We start from the raw sequence: 25,359 nt of genomic DNA on the forward strand, positions 1-25,359 counted from the left end.
CGTGTGGTGGGAGGAATATCCTTTTGAATGCTTGAATAACGTTGTCAGTCGCACAAAGCAATCAAATAATAGTGAAAAGATGTTAATTGCACCCAGAATGTTGGTATTTTGGTCGTTGAACTTTCCTAGCAACGAATGTAAAGCCCCGGTCACATGGCACTAACAAGGACACCAAAGCCAAAATGAAACAAGAAATCTGGACCAACATTGACTTTCGGAGACATTGTTTAACCTGCATCCAGCTTTGATCGCTCAGCCGCTCCGTGAGGCGTCATAATGGGTCAGTTAGCCGCTCCGTGAGATGTCATAACAATGGATCAATCAACCGCTCTGTGAGGTTCATAACAACGGATCAGTCAGCCGCTCTGTGAGGCGTCATAACAACGGATCAGTCAGCCGCTCTGTGAGGCGTCATAACAACGGATCAGTCAGCCGCTCTGTGAGGCATCATAACAACGGATCAGTCAGCCCCTCTGTGCAGTGTCATAACGGCAGATCAATCAACCGCTCTGTGAGGCTTCATAACAACGGGATCAATCAGAGGCTCCGTGAGGCGTCATAACAATGGATCAGTCAGAGGCTCCCTGCGGCGTCATAACGACACATCAATCAGCTGCTCAGTGCGGTGTCATAACGACAGATCAATCAGCCGCTCAGTGAGGTTTCATAACAACGGATCAGTCAGCTGCTCTGTGCAGTGTCATAACAACGGATCAGTCAGTCGCTCCATGAGGTGTCATAACAACAGATCAGTCAGCCGCTCCATGAGGTGCCATAACAACGGATCAATCAGCCGTTGCGTGAGGCTTCATAACAATGGATCAGTCAGCTGCTTTAGATCAGGCTTTAGGGGCGTTAGATCGATATTCACACCACTGCAGCACTCCTTCTCTTTTCTTGTGTGTTAACAACAACAGTGACAACAAAATTATTTTGTGATACGGCGTGGAATTCACCTCCAATGGCCATTTCACTCCCTGGAAATCTGACAGCTGAGCAGGTGTTTCTAATGATGCCAATCACAGGAGCGAGTGGCTCACTAACTGTAAGTCTCGGTTTCAAGATGGCGGCGCATCTTGAAAATTGTCCATTGGCCAAGGACCTGGGAAGTGTTGGCGAGTAAAAAAAAATGTGGGGAAAAAGATCAAATTATAGTACAACAGTGATACACTAACTCGGAGGAAAATTCCAGTGACTGCAGTGAAAGAGCTTGAGTAGTAGTGTGGGGGGGGGTCGGATCTCTCTAGCTTACCTAGTTTGTTTCCCGGTCGATATGTTCCTTGTCAACTTAATCTACCCTGTGTGCGCTGGCACCTTGGAACACATCAGGATCCCGCACTGGCTCTCACTGCACTACAAAGTGCATTTAAAGATGATTCTCACAGAATTCCAAAAACCACACAGAATGTTTTTTTAGTCTTTGGTGGGTCATTCAGGAGCTGTATTTAGTTTTGTGGCTCTTTGGTTGGGTTTGGTGTAATTAATGTCCTTTTTTGTCAGTATTATGCATCTGCATTACCTTACTAGGAGGTGAGTCTCTGTCCTCATTAAAAAAAACACTAAACGTTACCTTATGATTTTGTTTTTGTCCTTCTTCTTGTTGGTCAGTTCACGAGAAAAAGTGTATCAGTCGTGGTGAGGCGGTGGCCCCAGCCACCCAGTCCAAACTGTCCAGGGTCAGCAGTGGCTTTGGCCTGTCGAAGCTGACGGGGGTTCGTCGCAATAAGAAAGAGAACAGTCTGAACAAGAACAGCCTGTCAGCACAGGTAAAAACAGTCAGAGTTCACCTGTGACATCCGTCAACTGTTCAACCTTCAACCCATATTTCTTCCAACAGGAGACTTTTCAGTGGATGTTCACACACATCGCTGTTGTACGAGACCTGGTGGCTTTGCAGTACAAAGAATATCAAGAGGTATCACACATGGCTTCAGTACGGGGGATTTTTCAGGTCAAAATCATTACAGGGAAATAAAGACATTTATAGTTTTTTTTTTTTTTTTTTTAAGTAAGTGCTTACAAATATATAGTTATATATCGTTTTTTCCAATAGATTTTCTTTATTGTGGCTTAAATGTTTCATTCTTTGTCATCTTACAAGATCAGTACACAGAGAAAGGGGTGCTGTTTGGATTTCACTATTGTCCCCTAGGATGCAGCAAAGGTACCAATAGTAAATACCAACCGTAATTTCTGAGGAGCATGACAGTCCATTAAAAGTCATCTTGATCATCCAGCTTCTTTTTATTAGGATCCAGATGTTGATGGTTGCGACTGAGTTGAGGATTTTTAAACATTAACATTGGCTGCTGATTGCAGCAAAGTGGTTGGGTAAGCAAAGAGAACTGGGAGGAAATTATTTTGGCCGTAGGAAAGAGCAAGACCTTATCACATTATACCATATAATTTAACACAAAAACATCTCGATGCTTGTAGTTATTGTTAAAAAATTGAAATAACCATTGTGTATCTTGGTCACCTTTTCTGTACACTACAACACAGTCTGGTGGCCATAGTCAAAAGACCTGTCTGACTCCTGTGGTGGAGGAGGTCTTATGGACTGGTGGTTGGGCTCTATTAAATGATACAAAGAGAAAACAGTCAACAGTACAATCACAGTAGGAGAGGAGCTGAAAGTATGCCTTTCTTTGAACAAGCATAAGACACAGCTTCACCTTGAGTCCTCTGTAGTTAGTGCAGAATTAGTATGTGCCTGATATATTTATTTTTGTTAATCTGCTCTTAATTCCAACTTTTTAACAAATGACCAAGAACGGGGGAAAATATTGGTATTCTGTCATGTTAGAATTATTCTAACATGAAAATGTGCAGTAACCACAGAGCTCTTGCATTACTTTGGCTTGCCTTAGCCTGCTAGTCATCCGGGGACACTGTTGTCCACTGACAAGCTGTGTTTTAGAGAATGAGCCCCCAATGGCAATCTCCAAATGACTTGAAATGACTCTTTGGACAGCACTGTCTCAAGATGGCTAAGAGGCTAAGGTAAGCAGCTAACTGTAAAATTGGTCATTTAAAAATGTTTGTTTGCACTTCTTGCAGTAGACGTGCACGTTGATATAGCTTGTTAGCCCATAATGGTGTTTGTGTTCTAAGTCAGTGTTGCACCAATTAAAATAGTTTTTGTCCCAAGTGAAAAGATGAATCCCAAATCATCTACAAATAGAGCCCTCGATGAAAAATATCAAAGTTCCTCTTTTAAACCAGATCATGACGTTTACACAGGCTGCTGTAACAGCGTTTCCAGAATGTGCTTTCCATCTTGACGCCTCTCCTTCTTTCCTGTCTCGCAGCGGCAGCAGAATGCTCTGAAGTATGTGACGGAGGAGTGGGCATCCATCGAGTATGAGCTACTGCGTGAACGCGGTCTGTGGGGCCCGCCCATCGGATCCCACCTGGACAAGTTTGTGCTGGAGATGACAGAGGGACCATGCCGCATGAGGAAAAAGATGGTCCGCAACGATATGTTCTACATCCATTACCCATACATCCCTGAGACAGAGGCCAACACCAACTCTGCACAGGTATTCAGTGTTCAGTCCGGGGCATGTTTGTCGTTTAACTGTCCCCAAAACTTTTGCTGACCAAATATCTCGAGGTGAAGATGAACTTCTCTTAAAGAGCTCCTGAAGTTAAGATCCTGGACGGTTTTGGTCACACAGGGACGTGACATCCTCCAACAGTGGTTTGCATTTTTCTGATGTTTAAATTTGGAGACTTGTAAGTCCCCAAATTTAAAAGGAAATAAATTGAGGACAAACTGGTTCAAACCTGGTCAAAGTCGATGCACAATATCAATCAAAAAACTACTTTTTTTACTTTGTAATATCCCATAGCTCTGTCTGCCACCTGATGGACTTTGTGTGAGAATACTGCAGGGAATAATAATAAATCGATATCATCACAAGCATGATGGAAATTAGGAGCAGGTGCAGTTGAAATTAGCCTATTTGTCACTTTTTTCATTTTTCTTTTTTTTTTTCTTCATTTCATTATTATAGTGCCAAATCACAACAAAGTTGCTTCAAGGCGCTTCACACATGTAAGGTCTAACCTTACCAACCAATAAATATAATAAAAAGAGGCACAGACTCGCACTTCATCATGCACTTTTACCTTTCAACTCGTTTTACCCCTTGGACCAGACTAACACAAATAGGTGGTTCATATATGTTACAGAACTTGTTTTGCTTGTTCTTAGGCACCAAAACCGTTAACGATTTTTAAAACCTCTGCAGTTCCTTATTCCTTCATGGGAAATCCTGAGGAACTTTAGGTATTTGCCAGTTTGAGAATTGCACCACATACCTCACTGATCTTAACAGCATTAAACAAGCAGGGTGAGCAGGCACAGAAGTTCAGTCTGTGGGATTGAACTCCCTCCCTTTCTAAAGCTTTCGTTTGGAGGCCATCGCTACTTTTCTGCCATCACAGAGACATACTCAGCTTGGTTTTCTCTGCAAATGATCCCTTCTGTCTGTCTGCCAAAGGCTGGTTTTCTCCACTTGACAGGAAACTGATCAAACCTAGGCTTCTGTCTTCCATGTGCGTTCTGGCAAACTGGCAAACTTTCTTTTTAAGAAAGTCCATCTATTTGAGGTTCCACCATGAAGCTGTGACAGTCAAAGGTTGCTGTATACATAGCTTCCTCAGTCGCAGACTCCTACACCTGTTTCAGAGTTGTCCAGGTGTCTTGGTGGCTTCACTCAACAGTCTCATTCTTGCACATGTGGTTCAAATGTAAGGTCCATCCCAGAAGTTGTGCATTTATTTATTTATTATAAAATAAATATTTGCAGTAACATTCAGTACTTTCGCAGATGGAAATATTTTTTTTACATTGAGCTGCAGAAACTCCATCCATCCATTTTCTTACGCTTCATCTGAGGTCGGGTCACAGGGGCAGCAGCTCAAGCAAAGCTGCCCAGACCTCCCAATCCACACAGAAACTAGTTTTTCCAAACTAACCGTCTCACTAGTTTTCTTTATGGTGTTGTCTCCAGAAGCCTCTGCGTTACCGCCGAGCGATCAGCTATGACAGTAAGGAGTACTACATGCGTCTGCTGTCCGGAAACCCCGGCATGTATCAGCACTCTGTGGAGCACAGCATGGAGGGCGAGACCGCACAGCAAGAGCCGGAACACGGGGAGGACACTATCGCCAGAGTCAAAGGTATGGCGTGCTGAGTTAACCACATATCCAGTGTCAAAGCCACTCCGTGCCTCTCACACCTTCTGTTGTTCCTGCCAGGCCTAGTGAAGGCTCCTCTGAAGAGGTCTCGGTCCACAGCGGATGGTGCAGATGAGGACAGTCAGGATCAGCTCCAGGACCAGCTGCTGGAGGCAGGAGGTCCAGAGGAGGAGCAGAGGACCGACAACACGTCCCTGCTGCGCCTCCTAGAGGAGGGAGAAAAGGTCAGACCAGGACACTAAAACACTGGAGCCGTGACTAATGCTGCGTTCACACATTAGGGAGAAACGGGAAATTCCAGCACTGGTGGCGGGGAGAGCAACATCAACGCACTGTGACAGGACGTGCTGTCAAAAGTAGAAAACTTTCTATTCCTTCTGTGACAAAGATAAAACCAGGTGTTAGTTTACTTTGAATTATTTTCAATCACAGAATAGTAATTTAAATGCTGTTATCTACGACTGTAAGCATCAGATTCACCACTGTGACCCACAGGAGTGCACACTCAAGGTTCTTGAAATGGAGCAATATCTCCACCTGTGGAGATATTGCAGAGTCAGCATGTGAACGCAGCATTACACCCGTTCTTTTTGGAATATGAGGTTTTTCTTATTTGTTTAAAAATCTGTTTTTCTGTGGGGGCTTTTTTCTCCCCTGAAACCTTAAATATTCTGTAAAGTGATTCTCTTTGTTCAGCGTGTTTGACATGCGTGAGGTTTGTTTCTCACATCTTCATCCCGTGTTACAGATTCAGCACATGTACCGCTGTGCACGGGTTCAGGGCCTAGACACCAGCGAGGGCCTGCTGCTGTTTGGGAAGGAGCACTTCTATGTCATTGACGGCTACACCATGACTGTGTCCAGGGAGATCAGGGACATTGACACGCTACCAACCAAGTAGGTCACCCTCCCCCCAACACCACTTATCTAAGTGAGAATGTCTGTAGGTGAAGCTGCAGCATGCAAGAGAGGCCACAGTTACTCCACTTTCCCTCCCTGGATAAGAGATGACATCATTTCCCTGGACACTGCAGTGGGACTTTCTGTTGCCGTGGTGACGTAATGCTGCTGGTGGAGCCACAGCACAGATAAATTTATCTTTGGATGGAACTCCTCTTTGATGTCTACTCTGCTGCAGCTTTATTAAGTTGTGGCAACTGTCTTCACCCTGCAAAATAAATAAATGTACATGACGTTACGTCAGTAAGAGAAACAGGCAAAACAGTTCTGCAAAATAACACTATCAAACGTCTGGACCTGCCAAGGGGGAATCAAAAATTCCCCTCCAAGGACTCTATTTTATGATTCAACCCTCAGCTGTCACATGAGTCACATTTCTGAAAGTGTGTTTGTATCCGTGCAGCAGATGGCTTTGCAGACACAAACATGGTTGTTAAAGCATCGCGTGCATCTTAACGAAGTGATTTTGTGTGTGTGTGTGTGTGCGTGCGTGCGGGTGTTTCAGTTTGCACGAGGCCATCATCCCCCGGGGAGCCCGACAGGGCCAGAGCCAGCTGAAGAGAACCTGCAGCATCTTCGCTTATGAAGACATCAAAGAGGTGCACAAGAGGCGCTACTTGCTGCAGGTTGGTGTCATATATATATACACACACACACACTCACACAGTGCCATGCACTGAGCCGCTCCAAAGACAGTTTCACTGTAATCCACCTTGTTTTTTTTTTTTGCTCACAGCCGATGGCGGTGGAGGTTTTCTCGGCAGATGGGAGGAACTACCTGTTAGCCTTCCAGAAGGGGGTCCGCAACAAAGTTTACCAAAGGTACTGAATCAGGCCCAGAAACAGGGTTCCTGCTGTCTGTCTGAAGCACTGCTGCACCTCTGCTGCTCTGCACTCACTGAAACGTGTCGTCTCTCTAACTGCATGAATAAAAAAAAAAATGATTACATTAAAGGGTGACGGTTTTTGTTTTATGATATATATATATATAGATATATATATATATATATATATAGATATATATATATAGATATATATATATATATATATATATATATAGATAGATAGATAGATAGATAGATAGATGAATGAACTGGTCATTAGCAGCAGTTATTTTCTGTTCTGTAATTTTCTTCTGAATATTAAGAATTCTGTCTTGGCGGAAAAAGCATTTCACTGTTTTATAATGTTAAAATATAAGTGACAGGTTGGTTGTAATCATTGTTACAATGTTCTTGAAATGGAGCAATATTTCCCTTTAATGCAATCCTTTAATGCAGTCTATTTCGCCAAAAGCTCCAGTGTTAAAACAAAGTCCTACCGTCAGATTCAAAGCTTCCTGTTGGGTTTGAGGCGTTCCCTGTTATACCATTGATTTCTTTTTGCTTCTTGTTGCAGGTTTTTAGCAGTGGTGCCTTCACTGGCCGACAGCTCCGAATCCGTTTCTGGACAGAGACCCAACACCAGTGTGGAACAAGGGTGTGTTTGGCCTGTGTCTCTCACAAGTAAAAGGATTAAAATAATTTATCACATCCGATGGACATGAAGACAGTAAGGACAACAGCAATCTGATGTCTGACCCCAGTGACCTTGACCTTTGCCAAAACAAACCCCTTAAGGGTAATTCTAAGGTCTACCAACCATTAATGGTCAACAATTAGTTGTTTATTTGGTAAAGATCCATAACGTCATGCTCAGGTTAACCCATTAGTGTCCACGAGACAGAAAGCTGGGAATTCTGAACTTTGATTGAATGAATGAATGATTTATTCACCACATAAAACTCCATATCAAAAAAAGAAAGATTTTACAGTAGCACGTGGCTGAAAGGGTGTAGCCAGAAGCAAAAGCTTATATACCCACCCTTTTTATCATAAAAAAAAAAATATATATATATATATATATATATATATATATACACACACACACACACACAACCCCTGGCAATAATTATGGAATCACCGGCCTTGGAGGATGTTCATTCAGTTGTTTAATTTTGTAGAAAAAAAGCAGATCACAGACATGACACAAAACTAAAGTCATTTCAATTGGCAACTTTCTGGCTTTAAGAAACACTATAAGAAATCAGGAAAAAAATTGTGGCAGTCAGTAACAGTTACTTTTTTAGACCAAGCAGAGGGAAAAAAATATGGACTCACTCAATTCTGAGGAATAAATTATGGAATCACCCTGTAAATTTTCATCCCCAAAACTAACACCTGCATCAAATCAGATCTGCTCTATATCTGCTATATATATATATATATATAGAGAGAGAGAGAGAGAGAGAGAGAGAGAGAGAGAGAGAGAGAGAGAGAGAGAGAGACCTAATACATACGCATGACAACAAATACAAAAGAAACAAAGCACAGATCTTTGAGATTAATCAATGAACAGAATTTTGTCATCACAACAAAATAAATAATAATGCACAATCCAAAGGAAATAATACCAAATCAATAAACTTAACTGCCCATACTATAACGAGAGATTATATTATTTTTATAAAGTCTTTTAAAGCTGACTAGAGTAGGGCGCAGTTTAATATGTTTAGGACAGATGTTCCAAAGGTTTGCACCTTTTACAGAAACACAGTGACTTTTTACAGTAGTTGATTTGTCTGTGTGTGTATCAGGTCTGGACTCCTCAGCACACTGGTTGGTGAGAAGTCCGTCACTCAGAGGTGGGAGGTAAGAAACCAGAACTGGACTTTGATTTTACATTTCTGCACACAATGAACGTGTTTTTAAAGCAAGCAAAATAAATGAAAGGGAAACCGATTTTATTTTATTTTATTTTTATTTTTTTACACAGCCCCTCCATTTTCAGGGGCTCAGGGGCCATAAATAACTGGACAAACTAGAATTGAGGGTTTCTTGTAAAATTCATCACTTTACAGCCTGTTTTCTTGAGACAAGTCAGAGGATGGATGTATGAATATTTCCAAGTCCCTGAATATGTGTTTGATTTGATTTCTGTCCATCAATAATAAATATATACAGTGCACTACTGTATGTAAATCTGTCTGGAGGAGGCCAGTCTCAAAACCTTGAGTGACTGTGCTGAAAGGAGACTGGTGAGGGAAGCCACCAAGACAACCTGGCAACAGTGACGGAGTTATGGTCTTCTGTGAGTGTGACTGGAGAAACTGTGCATTGTGCAGCTTTTGCCAGTTGCAGCACCGCTCACAGCTTCACAGAAAAGAATTTTAACACACACAAACATGCAGATCAAATTTCAGCTCGAGTTTCCCATGTGCCTTCTGGATAACTGCACCTAAAATTTAATCAGTTTTTGTTTATAAGCCTGTATCACACCAGTGATGGATAGAGCAAACTGATTAGTTATATGTTTAAATATTTTGTCCGGTGGCAACATCGCATAATCTGTTGGTCTTGATGGACAGATGACATCACATTTCCATTGGCAACATAGAACTGCATTCACCACATCGATTTTTCCCGATTTCAAGACATGTATGTGGGCTGGGGGAAAGCTGGATTTGAGTGGGATTTGCTGAGGTCTGAATACAAATGTGTTCAACAACTCAGCAGCACCTTCTTACTGAGAGAATGTGCTGAGTGCTCTGAGGTCGAGAGGAAAAAAAAAAGGATTTTTCTTCAGTCTGATCTGGAACAGCTGTGTCGGGTCCTCTCTCTGCTCGTGCAGAATTCACACCCCGCACCGGAGCTTTAGCCAATTGGAAGCCCAGGACAGCTCTAGGATATAAACTCATGAGTATCGTAAAAGTAAATAACATATAGAGGGCATAATGGTAAATAAACGTGCAGGCAGACGTTCCTCACACTGACAAAGTGAGGAACCTTGGGGTAATCTTTGATCCTTCGTTGTCCTTTGACCTCCATATTATAAATATTACTAGGACTGCTTTCTTCCACCTGCGAAATATAGAGAAGATTCGTCCCTATGGCTGATGCTGAGACCCTGATCCATGCGTTCATCTCTTCTAAACTGGACTACTGCAATGTTCTATTTTCTGGTTTACCGCAGTCTAGCAGTAGGGCTCTCCAGTTGGTTCAAAATGCTGCAGCCAGACTTTTGACACGAAGCAGAAAGTTCGACCACATTACACCCATTTTGGCGTCTCTTCACTGGCTTCCTGTCCCAGTGAGATCAGATTTTAAGGTTCTGCTACTAACCTATAAAATTATTCATGGACTGGCACCTCCCTACCTAGCTGACCTAATTAAACCTTACGTACCGGCCCGGGCTTTACGTTCTCAGGGTGCAGGACTACTTTGCGTCCCTTGGGTGAATAAGAAGTCTTTGGGTCACAGAGCTTTCTCTTATTGTGCCCCTGTTCTGTGGAATGGTCTCCCTGCGTCAATAAAACAATCAGATTCTGTGGAGACTTTCAAGTCCAGACTTAAGATGCACTTCTTTTCCCTTTCATATGGCTAGCATACTGGTACAGTTTTGTTTTACGCTTTTTACTCTTTTAATTCATGTTATTAGTAATTGCAGCGGGCCGCGGCCTCAACTTCACCTAAATTCTGGGTTTTTTAGTGAAGCTTAGAGCTAGCGGCCGGCGATCACCTTAGTATTTCCTGTTTTTCTTGTTGTTTAATGCTGGCAAATTATACAGTATTTTTTGTCTTTCTGATGCCTGATTGTGTTTTTTCTCTGTTTAAGATGCAGCTCCATCCAGAGATGGGAGTTGTCTTCGTGTTGACGACCCTCCTGTCCTGTGCACCAACAGCGATTCTTGTATATTCGTCCGTGAATTGTTCTGTGAATTGTTTCTGTAATTTATGTTTGTAGCTTGACCCAAGCAGAGGGTCACCCCTTTGAGTCTGGTCTGCTTGAGGTTTTTTCCTCAGAGGGAGTTTTTCCTTACCATTGTTGCTCTGGGGGTTGGTAAGGTTAGACCTTACCTGTGTGAAGCACCTTGAGGCAACTCTGTTGTGATTTGGCGCTATATAAAGGAAAATAAATTGAAATTGAATTGAAAATTGAAATTGAGGCAGCAGGACAGCTCTCAGCCTGATGTCAAACGTTTTTGAAGAACTTGGTGGACATCAGCTGAGAAGGAACTCAATTTGCGGATGGGAAAAGGAGATTTGTAGGGCAAAAATGAACACAAACAGAAATCCAAAATTCATATTGTTCTGTGGTGTGACACAAGCTTTAAGAAAATTCTTCTCTGTTCCACTCCACAGTCAGTCAATATGACTGTTTAAAAACTGCTGTAATTCCTAAATTTTTAATATGAAATTTATTAAAGTTTAAATTAAAGCTGAAATTTGACACTGCATACATATATTAGTTTTAACTCCCTTGTGGTGATGCACACAGACAAAATGGAAAAAAGCCAGCAATGTGGCAGTTGAATTGTTAACTTAATGGACTAACTTTAACAGAAAGGGTAAAGGTCTTTAACACTGAAGGCATTCAGGGTGTTAAACATGCCACGCATTGCTCTCAAACTCATTCTTTTCAATGAGAAGTGTTGCATTTTGGACACGTCACACCGCGACAGGTCAAAAACTGAGCTAGCGCAACACTTTGCCAGGAATGTGCATTCCTGCTTTTTGTCAAGCCGCCGCAGTCAAAGTTCAACCCAGTCCAGCTTTCAACACTGCGCGCTACGATGTAGCTTTGTGTGTCCAATAGAAACGTGGCATTGATCCAAACCATGGAAGATGACAGAATGCAGAAATGTGTATACAGTTGTATGCAGTTTTCTGAAGAAAATCCTTACAAATGGTTTATTTAAACCTCAAGAGTAATCTGATTACTGTACATGTTCAAGTAAAAAAAAAAAACATTTCTTACATTAGAAAACATGTAATTAAAATAGTTTTAAATTTAAAAAACTTTCTTTAGAAATCTTTGTTCATCTGTTAAAACCATAACTTATCTGTTGTTGTTTCAGATGAGATAATTTCTTGTTATCATGATAATAAACTTTGGATATTTATTTTTAAACAAATAAAATGGCATGAAAAGTAATATTGAAAAAAGACACCATAAATAAATATAAAAATATTTATTATTATTATAAACACAACAGGAGATGATGTAACAATGACTGCAGTGTGTCTCTTAATTACGATTTCTCAATGTGACATAAACCTCATAATATCATTTTTTTTTATTTAGTCATTTCAACATTTAACTACATCCTCCTTGAGTATGTGATTGCTTTTAATGTTGTAATCAGGACAGGGTAACTACTAAAATCTGAATTTCGCTAATCTAGTGATTGTGAATGCTTTGAAATTGTGCACAATAGAGGTGGCGCTTCTTCTACCTGTGCAAATGTCATATTGACTGAACTTTGACTTCATGGACATGTTTAATGATTCATTCATTTAATTTTAAAATGTAAAAGGAAACGGCTATTTCAGATAATAGAGTAGTTGCTCTTCAAAGAGCCTTTGTTTTATTTAGAAGCGTAGCAGCAGGTGTTGGTTTTCAGAAATGACAGGTGAGCGAGTTAGAACCTCAGGACATTTAACCAGATTGAAAGTCTCCTCCACAGCGTCGACCTCTTGGTGGAGTTTTTGGAGTCACTTTCCTCACATTGTGAAGAGCATAGATGTTCTTTTCTTCCTTCTGTGAGAAACAACAGTAGCATGACACATAGCTACACAAGCCCAGGAAAATTTTTACACGATAAGACCAGAAATGTGGATGGAACAATATCCTACCATCTGAAGGAACAGAAGGTTGAAGACTTGGACATAAACATGGGAAAAGAGAAAGAAGAAAAGTTGAGTTGAGTGATGATTTTTGTGGTGTTTTTCAGCGAGGGGAGATCAGTAATTTCCAGTACCTGATGCACCTGAACACGCTGGCAGGACGCTCCTACAACGACCTGATGCAGTACCCCGTCTTCCCCTGGATCCTCGCCGACTACGATGCTGAGGTAATTCCCCTAAAAGTGTTTGGTTTTTAAAATCATGAAAATAAAAGTATGAATGTGTGTTCTGCTTGGAGCAGCCGCAATTAGACTGATAATAGATATTAATAATAGATAATAGAACTAAAACAACTCCATCAGTCTTGATGTATAATAAAACGATAAACAGACTGTGAAGGAGGGGCTACAGGTACGAGACGCTCTGAGCAGCTACTGCAGAACTCGATACCGCCAGGCAGGGTTTAACCATGCACTACTTTACTACAGCTTCCAGAAAACATCTGGAGCAATGTGAAGTTCTTGATCTTTTTATAGAACTTGTCTAACGTCTAAAGATCTAACATTGTTGCCAAGTAAAGTTAAAACATGGATACGAAACATGTAATCACTCCGTGGCACAACTGAGTCTGTAGTAGCAGTAGTAATACCGCAGTACAGTCTTCATACATTGTACAGCAATGTCTTGCACCTGTGGCCCCTCCCATTTTAATACAACTGCACCTGTAGCCACTCCTACTTTGGATAAGTCTCTTGTACCGGTAGCCACTCCCACTTTGGATAAGTCTCTTGTACATATAACCAATCCCACTTTGGATAAGACTCTTGTACCGGTAACCACTCCCACTTTAGGTATGACTTTTACATGTAGCCCTTCCCACTTTTGATACGACTCTTGCACCTGTAGCCACTCCCACTTTGGATACGACTCTTGCACCTGTAGCCACTCCCACTTTGGATATGACTCTTGCACCTGTAGCCACTCTCACTGTGAATAAGTGTCTTGTACTTGAAGCCACTCCCACTTTGCACCTGCAGCCACTCCCACTTTGCATAAGTCTCTTGTACCTGCAGCCACTCCCACTTTGGATATGACTCTTGCACCTGTAGCCATGTCCTTACTGTATCCATCATAAGGTGACTGTTGTGATTCATGTTCGCTGCATGTATATATTTATTTATTTATTTATTGTGTATTGTTTGTTTGTTTTTCCAAACAGGAGCTGGATCTGAACAATCCAAAGACATTTCGTAACTTAGCTAAGCCGATGGGCGCTCAGACTGACGACAGGCTGGCACAGTACAAAAAGCGCTACAAAGACTGGGAGGATCCCAACGGTGAGCTGCAGCATCCACGGCATACATCGCTTGTGTCACTTGCAAAATCATATGGACTGTTTTTAGGATTTTTATTCAATTTGTGCAGTTACTGAGAAAAAGCAGCACAGAAATTTTATCACATCATGCATTACTTCTTTAAACGCTTGTGTTTTGCTGAATGTTTGTATCACCAGGTGAAACTCCAGCGTATCACTATGGCACGCACTACTCCTCAGCCATGATTGTAGCCTCTTATCTGGTCCGGATGGAGCCTTTCACACAGATTTTTCTCCGGCTGCAGGTCTGATTCCTCCTCAGCGTCACAGCTTGTTAAATGTTTCAGTTATGAATACCTCTGAGTGCAGCTTTAGTTTTAACACTTTTCAGGCCCCACCCCTTTTAGCCTCTGCTTCCACCACGCAGCTATGGAATGAATTCCATCTGTACGTGTATCCGTGGAATTTACTCCGTGGCTAAAATGGCTACTGAGCTACCAGGCTACCAAATTGGGACACAAGTCATCAGGTTCTGCCTTGTGGTCAATTCCCGGTCAAGATAACTGTCTACGTCTTTGACAGGAAACGTGGGGCCTGATCATTGAAAGGTTTGTGTGTTGTGTGGAAACGCCATGCCAACTAAAAAAAGTGAGCAGCCAGATCTATTAAGGCTGCCCACTGAGGACTGCAGTGGACTGCATATATTGTCCATTTAAAATGTTTGCTTTAATGGATACATTTGAGTTGTGTCTACCTGAGTGTGCAAAATACTGGAAAAAGAACACACAAATAGGTTAGTTTATCACATGCAGCATGATTTATCGAGCCCAGAAGAAATTTAAGAGCCTCGTAATTGTGTCTGTATTTTGCACGTTTGAAAGCAGGGTGTCATGCACAGGATCAGCACCGCGGACAACTCCACTTACAAATAAAACCTCCACAAATCTATATGGTTCTCATTCTACGTGACGTCCTCTCCAGTTTTCTGAAACGTGAGAAGACTACCGTATTTTCTGCACCATAAGGCGCACCACATTATAAGGCGCGCCCTCAGTTAGCGGGTACTTAATCCTTACAAAAGGCGCACCGGATTATAAAGCGTAGCCTCAATTAGCAGGTACTTAACCCTTACAAAAGGCGCACGCTAAAACATATAGTCTACAAAAAAAAAAAAGGTCATGGAAGCAAAACGGTGAGTTTATTTGAACTTTTTAACAACTTTGAACTACCGGTATTTAACAGTATGGTACTCACATTATTTTTTATTATGGTTCTGTCACAAATCCATCGAAGTCCTCATCTTCTGTGTCTGAATTGAACAGCTGGTCTTCTAGCTGTGGCCACCTCGCTTTGTTTCTGCGGAAACTCCGTTTGGTCTTTTTAACTTGGCGCAGTTCATTTTCTTGTTTCCTCTCACAGCTGCTCTGTTCCCATGAACAACCGCGTAACTGATAGCCTGCAGTTTGTATTGTGCCTCGTAAGCATGTCTCTTCGCTGGCGCCATTTTCGGGAGTCCTTAGACAAACAAATGTTGTTTTGCAAGATACCTGTAGTATACGGTAACTACCGGAGGAGTGGCGGAGGTAAGTGTACATACCACAGACTCACGGACTCTTCTCTGATTGGTTTATCGCTGGCAGCATACGTACTCTACGCTACCAGCGTACATACTTTACGTATTACGTAATGTTCTCTGATTGGTTTATTGCTGCCAGGGTACGTACTCTACGCTGCTAGCGTACGTACTTTACGTATTACGTCCTTGTGTCAGCGGGAAATGGTCCGATATTCCGACGGTCAAAGACAACGTCGGTCGTTTTTACAGATTTTGGAATTCAGTGCGCACATAAGGCGCACCAGATTATAGGGCGCATGGCCGATTTTTGTGAAAATTTAAGGCTTTTAGGTGCGCCTTACGGTGCGGAAAATACGGTATATTTACTCCGGAGTTGGTACCCATGCCATAAAAACCACCTCTGTCGCGGTAATGCGTATTTGATGCACCAGTGGGGAAGCATATTACCACAGCAGAGGTGCTGAGTCTGGGCTTGTGCCACGCGTCTTGCACGTCCTGTGAAATAGCAGTCAAACCATTTTCAAGGAAACATTTTTTTTTATTTGGTAAATGTGTGGTAAATGCAAGTGGCCTATTGAATACATTTTTTTGCTTACATGCAAAATCATCATTTATATGCTGCTGTCACGTGAGCACCTGTTGTCATGTGCGCAGCTATTTTTAGAAAATCACCCATAAAACTTTCACCAACCATGTGCGCAAAATTTTACAATGCACACTAGGGATGCCACAAACGATTATTTTGATAATCGACTAGTCACTGATTATTTTTGCGATTAGTCGACTAATCGTACGTAAATTGCGGCTTGTCGCACCAGCATGCAGCCGTTATTTGCTTGCCGAGGTGTGCATGTTGGCTTGGTAAGAAAGTCGTCCATTGAGGAGGAACATGTTTTTTTTAGCACTGTAATGTAGCATTAGAAAACATTAGTGGTACCACATTTCCTATTCAAACATGACATCACTGTTATAACATTACAGCAAGCACATAACATACAACCCCTGGCAATAATTATGGAATCACCGGCCTCGGAGGATGTTCATTCAGTTGTTTAATTTTGTAGAAAAAAAGCAGATCACAGACATGACATAAAACTAAAGTCATTTCAAATGGCAACTTTCTGGCTTTAAGAAACACTATAAGAAATCAGGAAAAAAATTTGTGGCAGTCAGTAACGGTTACTTTTTTAGACCAAGGAGAGGGAAAAAAAATATGGACTCACTCAATTCTGAGGAAAAAATTATGGAATCACCCTGTAAATTTTCATCCCCAAAACTAACACCTGCATCAAATCAGATCTGCTCGTTAGTCTGCATCTAAAAAGGAGTGATCATACCTTGGAGAGCTGTTGCACCAAGTGGACTGACATGAATCATGGCTCCAACACGAGAGATGTCAACTGAAACAAAGGAGAGGATTATCAAACTCTTAAGAGGATAAATCATCACGCAATGTTGCAAAAGATGTTGATTGTTCACAGTCAGCTGTGTCTAAACTCTGGACCAAATAAAACAACATGGGAAGGTTGTTAAAGGCAAACATACTGGTAGACCAAGGAAGACATCAAAGCATCAAGACAGAAAACTTAAAGCAATATGTCTCAAAAATCGAAAATGCACACCAAACCAAATGAGGAACAAATGGGAGGAAACTGGAGTCAACGTCTGTGACCGAACTGTAAGAAACCGCCTAAAGGAAATGGGATTTACATACAGAAAAGCTAAACGAAAGCCATCATTAACACCTGAACAGAATAAAACAAGGTTACAATGGGCTAAGGAAAAGCAATTGTGGACTGTGGATGACTGGATGAAAGTCATATTCAGTGATGAATCTCAAATCTGCATTGGGCAAGGTGATGATGCTGAAACTTTTGTTTGGTGCCGTTCCAATGAGATTTATAAAGATGACTGCCTGAAGAGAACATGTAAATTTCTAGTCATTGATGATATGGGGCAGGTAAAGGCACTGGGGAGATGGCTGTCATTACATCATCAATAAATGCACAAGTTCACGTTGATATTTTGGACACTTTTCTTATCCCATCAATTGAAAGGATGTTTGGGGATGATGAAATCATTTCTCAAGATGATAATGCATCTTGCCATGGAGCAATAACTGTGAAAACATTCCTTGCAAAAAGACACATAGGGTCAATGTCATGGCCTGCAAATAGTCCGGATCTTAATCCAATTGAAAATCTTTGGTGGAAGTTGAAGAAAATGGTCCATGACAAGGCTCCAACCTGCAAAGCTGATCTGGCAACAGCAATCAGAGAAAGTTGGAGCCAGATTGATGAAGAGTACTGTTTGTCACTCATTAAGTCCATGCCTCAGAGACTGCAAGCTGTTATAAAAGCCAGAGGTGGTGCAACAAAATACTAGTGATGTGTTGGAGCGTTCTTTTGTTTTTCATGATTCCATAATTTTTTCCTCAGCATTGAGTGATTCCATATTTTTTTCCCTCTGTTTGGTCTAAAAAAGTAACCGTTACTGACTGCCACAATTTTTTTTTTCCTGATTTCTTACAGTGTTTCTTAAAGCCAGAAAGTTGCCATTTGAAATGACTTTAGTTTTGTGTCATGTCTGTGATCTGCTTTTTTTCTACAAAATTAAACAACTGAATGAACATCCTTCGAGGCCGGTGATTCCATAATTTTTGCCAGGGGTTGTATGTGTGCTAAGGCTAATGAAATTGTCATCGTTAATATTAACATTTACAGCTATCAATATAAGTAAGTAGTTCACTATAGACATTAATGTTCGTGGCTAACTAGCCAATTAGCTTACCGAGACGACTGTCTGTCTTTGACAGAATAAACCAATTCAGAATCAATGAAATACATTTTTCCCTCAAAATTGTACTCAACAACACCCCATAGTAACAACATGAATAAAGGTTTTTGTTGAAATTTTGAGGGAAAAATGAATTTACTCCGTTTTGGAATGAGGCTGTAACATAACAAAATGTTGAAAAAGCAAAGCACTGTGAATACTTTCTGGATGTACTGTAGCACTTGATATCTGGGGTTTTATTAAATCAGACCCTGTATCTGGATCATCCTGGTCATGATTTGATGAATTGCACACGGAAAAGGCCAAATGCATTGAAGGAAATATGGTTTGTTTGTGTTTTTGGGGCTTTTCGCTTGCAGACAAGTTTTTAAAGTTTAACTTCAGATATTAACTAATGACCTGAGCAAGACAAGAGACACTGATACACCAGTGTCATCATTCACATCTTGAAAATGATGAGTACATGACATAAGAAAATCAGGGTTTTTTTTATAATTTAATTGTGGCTCTTAAGTGTGTTTAGTATTATCACATTATAGTTGACTTAAAATTAGAACACTGCAGCTGCTGAGTTTAGCTTCCTGGCATAGTGGAGGTTTTTTTTTTTTTTTTTTTTTGACAAACTAATGGGACTGTACAATAGAGTGAAACGGATAGTGCCAAAAATGCACCGGAGTGAATGGACCAAATAATGAATGTCATGTGACATAGAATCCACCAATCAAATGAGAAAGTTCTATTTTGCTGTCATATAATAACATATTTTTAAAAATGACATTAATATTGCGCCAACATCACTACCAATATGGGTCTTTTTTTCCTGTTAAAACCCTCTCTCCTAGCAAAGTGTTTCACCCTTTTTAACTCACGTCACCTGTCTTGTTTGCCTCTGTGTGATTTTTCCAGGGAGGGCATTTTGACCTCGCAGACCGGATGTTCCACAGCGTCCGTGAAGCCTGGCTCTCCGCCTCTAAACACAACATGGCTGATGTGAAGGAGCTGATCCCAGAGTTCTTCTACTTGTCGGAATTCTTGCTCAATTCCAATAACTTCGACCTGGGTTAGTGTGAGCTAGTGTGGCGAGATAGGAGCGAGATAAATCAAAGCAAAATCATTTTTTTTTAAATCTTTTAATTCATTTTATTTTGTTTTTCTGAATTGTTTTGTATGAAGCACCTTGAGGTGACTCTGTTGTGATTTGGTGCTATATAAAATGAATAAATTGAAATTGAATTGAACGCCCGAATGTTGATGATGTGTTCTGGTGTTCCAGGAGCCAAACAGAACGGCACCAAGCTGGGTGACGTCATCCTGCCGCCGTGGGCCAAGGGCGACCCGCGGGAGTTCATCAGAGTCCACAGAGAGGTGCCGACTCCATCTAGATGGATGTTTGTTTGTCAGAATGTTTCAGGATGCAGCATTTTGCAAACAAAACAGTTTGTGGAAAATATTGGTCTTTGGTTTTAAAAGCGATAATGATTGACCATCGACTGTTTTCACAAGTACAGCTGTGCAAATCTGCGCAAAAGTTTAAACCCAACGTACAGCAAACCAAGTGGGAATTTAAAGTCCATCTTTCCTTCTCCGGGGTCTTTTTCCAGGCACTGGAATGCGACTACGTGTCAGCTCACCTCCACGAGTGGATCGACCTGATCTTCGGCTATAAGCAGCAGGGTCCACCAGCCGTGGAGGCCGTCAACGTCTTCCACCACCTCTTCTACGAGGGACAGGTGGACATCTACAACATCAACGACCCCCTGAAGGAGACAGCCACCATCGGCTTCATCAACAACTTCGGACAGATCCCCAAACAGGTCAGACACCGGCTCACGTGTGGACACGCATTCGGCCGCCTGCTTAGAGACACGACATCATCATGCTTCAAGTCCTGAGCTTCAAAACTCGTCCAATTACGTATCACATCCAGGAATCAAAAGCCGAAACCGGATCTTGAGGCCACACATTTGAATTAAATCCTCTCCAGTCTCAAGTTTGAGCTAAACAGATTCTTCTCACCAGGAACTAATCGCAATGAATCTGTAGATATATATTAAGTGATAGGTGTGTAGCCTGTCAGAAAGGAGTGAGTTAATGACTATGAATGGTCCATGTTCTCTCCCCCTGTAAATCCCCCAATTTAACCGGCATATCATGAGGATTAACTGATTAAAATTTGGCTTACTTTGACGCATCAAAATGATGGGGTTTGTTTTGGGTATTTAATATACCCGGTACCTGCCACCTGCTGAGTGTGTCTGGGCTTGTTGCAGGGAACAGTGACATACATGGTAGAAATGTAGGTAAGGTATGTTTAGAGTTGCGCGCATCTTGAAATTAGCTTGTATGTCAGTTTCTTTCATTTCCAAATCTGTGCTCTGGTGGCCACCTTTTTGAACACACTTCCTGTTCACCTGAGATTATCTGTTGCCACAACTGACCAGTATTTTTGTGTGTGTGTGTGTGAGATGATAACTATTTGATGTTTGTGTGTTCCAGCTGTTTAAGAAGCCCCACCCGCCAAAACGAGCTCGCAGTAAAACCAACGGCGATGCGGCAGGCGTCCCTCAGAGCTCCAACACTGACAAAATCTTCTTCCATCACCTAGACAACCTCAGACCTTCTCTCGCACCGGTTAAAGGTACAAGTACCTTTGAGTTGGAATGGATTGTCATTTGCTTCATGCATTCATGCTAACATGAATTGTGATTGTTTCATTTGACATATGGAATCGTGGAGCTGTTGTATCATTCGAACCCTATTTTTCTAAGAACTCATAACCAGCTGTGGATGGGGTTATGGTTTTGACGTGCTCGCTCATGTGGCGCTTGCTGTAGTTGTGTGGTGTTATTTGGGGTCCTCTCTTGTCTTTGCACTTTCAGAGCTGAAGGAGCCCGTGGGCCAGATTGTCTGCACCGACAAGGGCATCCTGGCTGTGGAGCTAAACAAAGTTCTGGTTCCCCCAGCATGGAGTAAAACCTTCGCCTGGGGCTACGCCGACCTCAGCTGCCGCTTGGCTAACTATGAGTCTGATAAGGTCAGTTGCAGGTTTTTCCTCGCAGCCTGTGTCAGAGTAAATCTTCAGACCCTGTCTGCAGCTCACATCTGATCCATGTGGTTTCAGGTGGCAGTCGTCTACGAGTGTCTGTCGGAGTGGGGCCAGAATCTCTGCGCGATCTGCCCCAACCCAAAGCTGGTTATCACCGGTGGAACCAGTACCGCCATCTGTGTGTGGGAGACCGGCACCTCCAAGGAGCGGAACAAGTCTCTGGCCCTCAAACAGGTAAAGCAGCACCGTTTCCCACATGAGGCTTTGTGCTGATGCTTTTGCCTCCTCCACTCTTCATTTTTCTCGTCTTCATTGTGCTACAGGCATTACTGGGTCACACGGATGCAGTCACATGTCTGACCGCGTCGACGGCATATCACATCATTGTCAGCGGCTCACGGGATCGAACCTGCATCATATGGGACCTGAACAACCTGTCCTTTGTCACACAGCTCAGGGGGCATCGAGCACCCGTCTCTGCGCTGTGCATCAATGAACTGACGGTGCATTACACACATACTTCTCATCATAACCTTTAGGTGGCGCTGTCTGAGCATGTTTGGTGTTAAACGGATAAACTGTGTCTGCAGGGCGACATCATTTCCTGTGCTGGCACTTACATCCACATGTGGAGCATCAACGGCAGCCCCATCTCCAGCGCCAACACCTTCACGGGCCGCAGCCAGCAGATCCTGTGCTGCTGCGTGTCCGAGATGAACGAGTGGGACACGCAGAACGTCATTGTCACCGGACACTCCGACGGCGTCGTCAGGGTAACAAAACATATTTTATCGTCATCAGAGCACTTTATGTCTTTATGTTATATCTCTGTATGCATGGGAGGATGCGCCGGTGCCATGCTTCACTGCATTCAGAACCACCGTGGGTTCTAGATGGCAGCCAGCCAGATAGACAAGCTTGGTATTTGTAAACTACATAAATATATTTACTATTCAGCCTTGGTGGAGGAATGCTTTTTTTTTTTTTTTTTTTGAGGCAAAAGCCTGCAACTTCATGTCCATATCTTAAACTAATTTTTCAAACCTTTTGCCAATTGGTAGCAAACCTGCCCAATAGTAAATGAGGTCATATCTCAGTACCGCTTTGATATATCAAATTGCTGGCTGTCTGAGTGGTGTCCAAAAAATGAGGTGGGCTTCATAGATAATTGGCAAAGTTTCTGGGGAAAACCTGGTCTTGTTAGGAGAGACGGCATCCATCCCACTTTGGATGGCGCAGCTCTCATTTCTAGAAATCTGGCCAATTTTCTTAAATCCTCCAAACCGTGACTATCCAGGGTTGGGACCAGGAAGCAGAGTTGTAGTCTTACACACCTCTCTGCAGCTTCTCTCCCCTTGCCATCCCCTCATTACCCCATCCCCGTAGAGACGGTGCCTGCTCCCAGACTACCAATAACCAGCAAAAATCTATTTAAGCATAAAAATTCAAAAAGAAAAAATAATATAGCACCTTCAACTGCACCACAGACTAAAACAGTTAAATGTGGTCTATTAAACATTAGGTCTCTCTCTTCTAAGTCCCTGTTGGTAAATGATATAATAATTGATCAACATATTGATTTATTCTGCCTTACAGACACCTGGTTACAGCAGGATGAATATGTTAGTTTAAATGAGTCAACACCCCCGAGTCACACTAACTGTCAGAATGCTCGTAGCACGGGCCGGGGCGGAGGATTAGCAGCAATCTTCCATTCCAGCTTATTAATTAATCAAAAACCCAGACAGAGCTTTAATTCATTTGAAAGCTTGACTCTTAGTCTTGTCCATCCAAATTGGAAGACCCAAAAACCAGTTTTATTTGTTATTATCTATCGTCCACCTGGTCGTTACTGTGAGTTTCTCTGTGAATTTTCAGACCTTTTGTCTGACTTAGTGCTTAGCTCAGATAAGATAATTATAGTGGGTGATTTTAACATCCACACAGATGCTGAGAATGACAGCCTCAACACTGCATTTAATCTATTATTAGACTCTATTGGCTTTGCTCAAAAAGTAAATGAGTCCACCCACCACTTTAATCATATCTTAGATCTTGTTCTGACTTATGGTATGGAAATAGAAGACTTAACAGTATTCCCTGAAAACTCCCTTCTGTCTGATCATTTCTTAATAACATTTACATTTACTCTGATGGACTACCCAGCAGTGGGGAATAAGTTTCATTACACTAGAAGTCTTTCAGAAAGCGCTGTAACTAGGTTTAAGGATATGATTCCTTCTTTATGTTCTCTAATGCCATATACCAACACAGTGCAGAGTAGCTACCTAAACTCTGTAAGTGAGATAGAGTATCTCGTCAATAGTTTTACATCCTCATTGAAGACAACTTTGGATGCTGTAGCTCCTCTAAAAAAAGAGAGCTTTAAATCAGAAGTGCCTGACTCCGTGGTATAACTCTCAAACTCGTAGCTTAAAGCAGATAACCCGTAAGTTGGAGAGGAAATGGCGTCTCACTAATTTAGAAGATCTTCACTTAGCCTGGAAAAAGAGTCTGTTGCTCTATAAAAAAGCCCTCCGTAAAGCTAGGACATCTTACTACTCATCACTAATTGAAGAAAATAAGAACAACCCCAGGTTTCTTTTCAGCACTGTAGCCAGGCTGACAGAGTCAGAGCTCTATTGAGACGAGTATTCCTTTAACTTTAACTAGTAATGACTTCATGACTTTCTTTGCTAATAAAATTTTAACTGTTAGAGAAAAAATTACTCACAACCATCCCAAAGACATATCGTTATCTTTGGCTGCTTTCAGTGATGCCCGTATTTGGTTAGACTCTTTCTCTCCGATTGTTCTGTCTGAGTTATTTTCATTAATTACTTCCTCCAAACCATCAACATGTCTATTAGACCCCATTCCTACCAGGCTGCTCAAGGAAGCCCTACCATTATTTAATGCTTTGATCTTAAATATGATCAATCTATCTTTGTTAGTTGGCTATGTACCACAGGCTTTTAAGGTGGCAGTAATTAAACCATTACTTAAAAAGCCATCACTTGACCCAGCTATCTTAGCTAATTATAGGCCAATCTCCAACCTTCCTTTTCTCTCAAAAATTCTTGAAAGGGTAGTTGTAAAACAGCTAACTGATCATCTGCAGAGGAATGGTCTATTTGAAGAGTTTCAGTCAGGTTTTAGAATTCATCATAGTACAGAAACAGCATTAGTGAAGGTTACAAATGATCTTCTTATGGCCTCGGACAGTGGACTCATCTCTGTGCTTGTTCTGTTAGACCTCAGTGCTGCTTTTGATACTGTTGACCATAAAATTTTATTACAGAGATTAGAGCATGCCATAGGTATTAAAGGCACTGCGCTGCGGTGGTTTGAATCATATTTGTCTAATAGATTACAATTTGTTCATGTAAATGGGGAATCTTCTTCACAGACTAAAGTTAATTATGGAGTTCCTCAAGGTTCTGTGCTAGGACCAATTTTATTCACTTTATACATGCTTCCCTTAGGCAGTATTATTAGACGGTATTGCTTAAATTTTCATTGTTACGCAGATGATACCCAGCTTTATCTATCCATGAAGCCAGAGGACACACACCAATTAGCTAAACTGCAGGATTGTCTTACAGACATAAAGACATGGATGACCTCTAATTTCCTGCTTTTAAACTCAGATAAAACTGAAGTTATTGTACTTGGCCCCACAAATCTTAGAAACATGGTGTCTAACCAGATCCTTACTCTGGATGGCATTACCCTGACCTCTAGTAATACTGTGAGAAATCTTGGAGTCATTTTTGATCAGGATATGTCATTC

General features: G+C 41.7%; 1 protein-coding gene across 4 annotated transcripts in view; it reads left to right on the top strand.

Annotated features, from left to right (window-relative positions):
- wdfy3 (WD repeat and FYVE domain containing 3) overlaps nucleotides 1-25,359 on the top strand; it is a 168,797-nt gene that overhangs the window by 132,061 nt on the left and 11,377 nt on the right. For all 4 annotated transcript variants that reach the window (XM_034171177.1, XM_034171178.1, XM_034171179.1 and 1 more), the window contains 21 exons: nucleotides 1,609-1,766; nucleotides 1,838-1,915; nucleotides 3,312-3,542; nucleotides 5,010-5,190; nucleotides 5,269-5,432; nucleotides 5,957-6,105; nucleotides 6,674-6,794; nucleotides 6,905-6,990; nucleotides 7,567-7,647; nucleotides 8,804-8,858; nucleotides 12,941-13,060; nucleotides 14,053-14,170; nucleotides 14,347-14,453; nucleotides 19,427-19,580; nucleotides 19,794-19,885; nucleotides 20,122-20,334; nucleotides 21,017-21,158; nucleotides 21,400-21,554; nucleotides 21,642-21,800; nucleotides 21,890-22,069; nucleotides 22,157-22,339. In XM_034171177.1, the coding sequence (XP_034027068.1) occupies nucleotides 1,609-1,766; nucleotides 1,838-1,915; nucleotides 3,312-3,542; nucleotides 5,010-5,190; nucleotides 5,269-5,432; nucleotides 5,957-6,105; nucleotides 6,674-6,794; nucleotides 6,905-6,990; nucleotides 7,567-7,647; nucleotides 8,804-8,858; nucleotides 12,941-13,060; nucleotides 14,053-14,170; nucleotides 14,347-14,453; nucleotides 19,427-19,580; nucleotides 19,794-19,885; nucleotides 20,122-20,334; nucleotides 21,017-21,158; nucleotides 21,400-21,554; nucleotides 21,642-21,800; nucleotides 21,890-22,069; nucleotides 22,157-22,339 (2,927 nt within the window). The remainder of the gene's footprint in view (nucleotides 1-1,608; nucleotides 1,767-1,837; nucleotides 1,916-3,311; nucleotides 3,543-5,009; nucleotides 5,191-5,268; nucleotides 5,433-5,956; nucleotides 6,106-6,673; nucleotides 6,795-6,904; nucleotides 6,991-7,566; nucleotides 7,648-8,803; nucleotides 8,859-12,940; nucleotides 13,061-14,052; nucleotides 14,171-14,346; nucleotides 14,454-19,426; nucleotides 19,581-19,793; nucleotides 19,886-20,121; nucleotides 20,335-21,016; nucleotides 21,159-21,399; nucleotides 21,555-21,641; nucleotides 21,801-21,889; nucleotides 22,070-22,156; nucleotides 22,340-25,359) is intronic.

This window comes from Thalassophryne amazonica, chromosome 5, assembly GCF_902500255.1.
Source record: "Thalassophryne amazonica chromosome 5, fThaAma1.1, whole genome shotgun sequence".
Taxonomy (NCBI): domain Eukaryota; kingdom Metazoa; phylum Chordata; class Actinopteri; order Batrachoidiformes; family Batrachoididae; genus Thalassophryne; species Thalassophryne amazonica.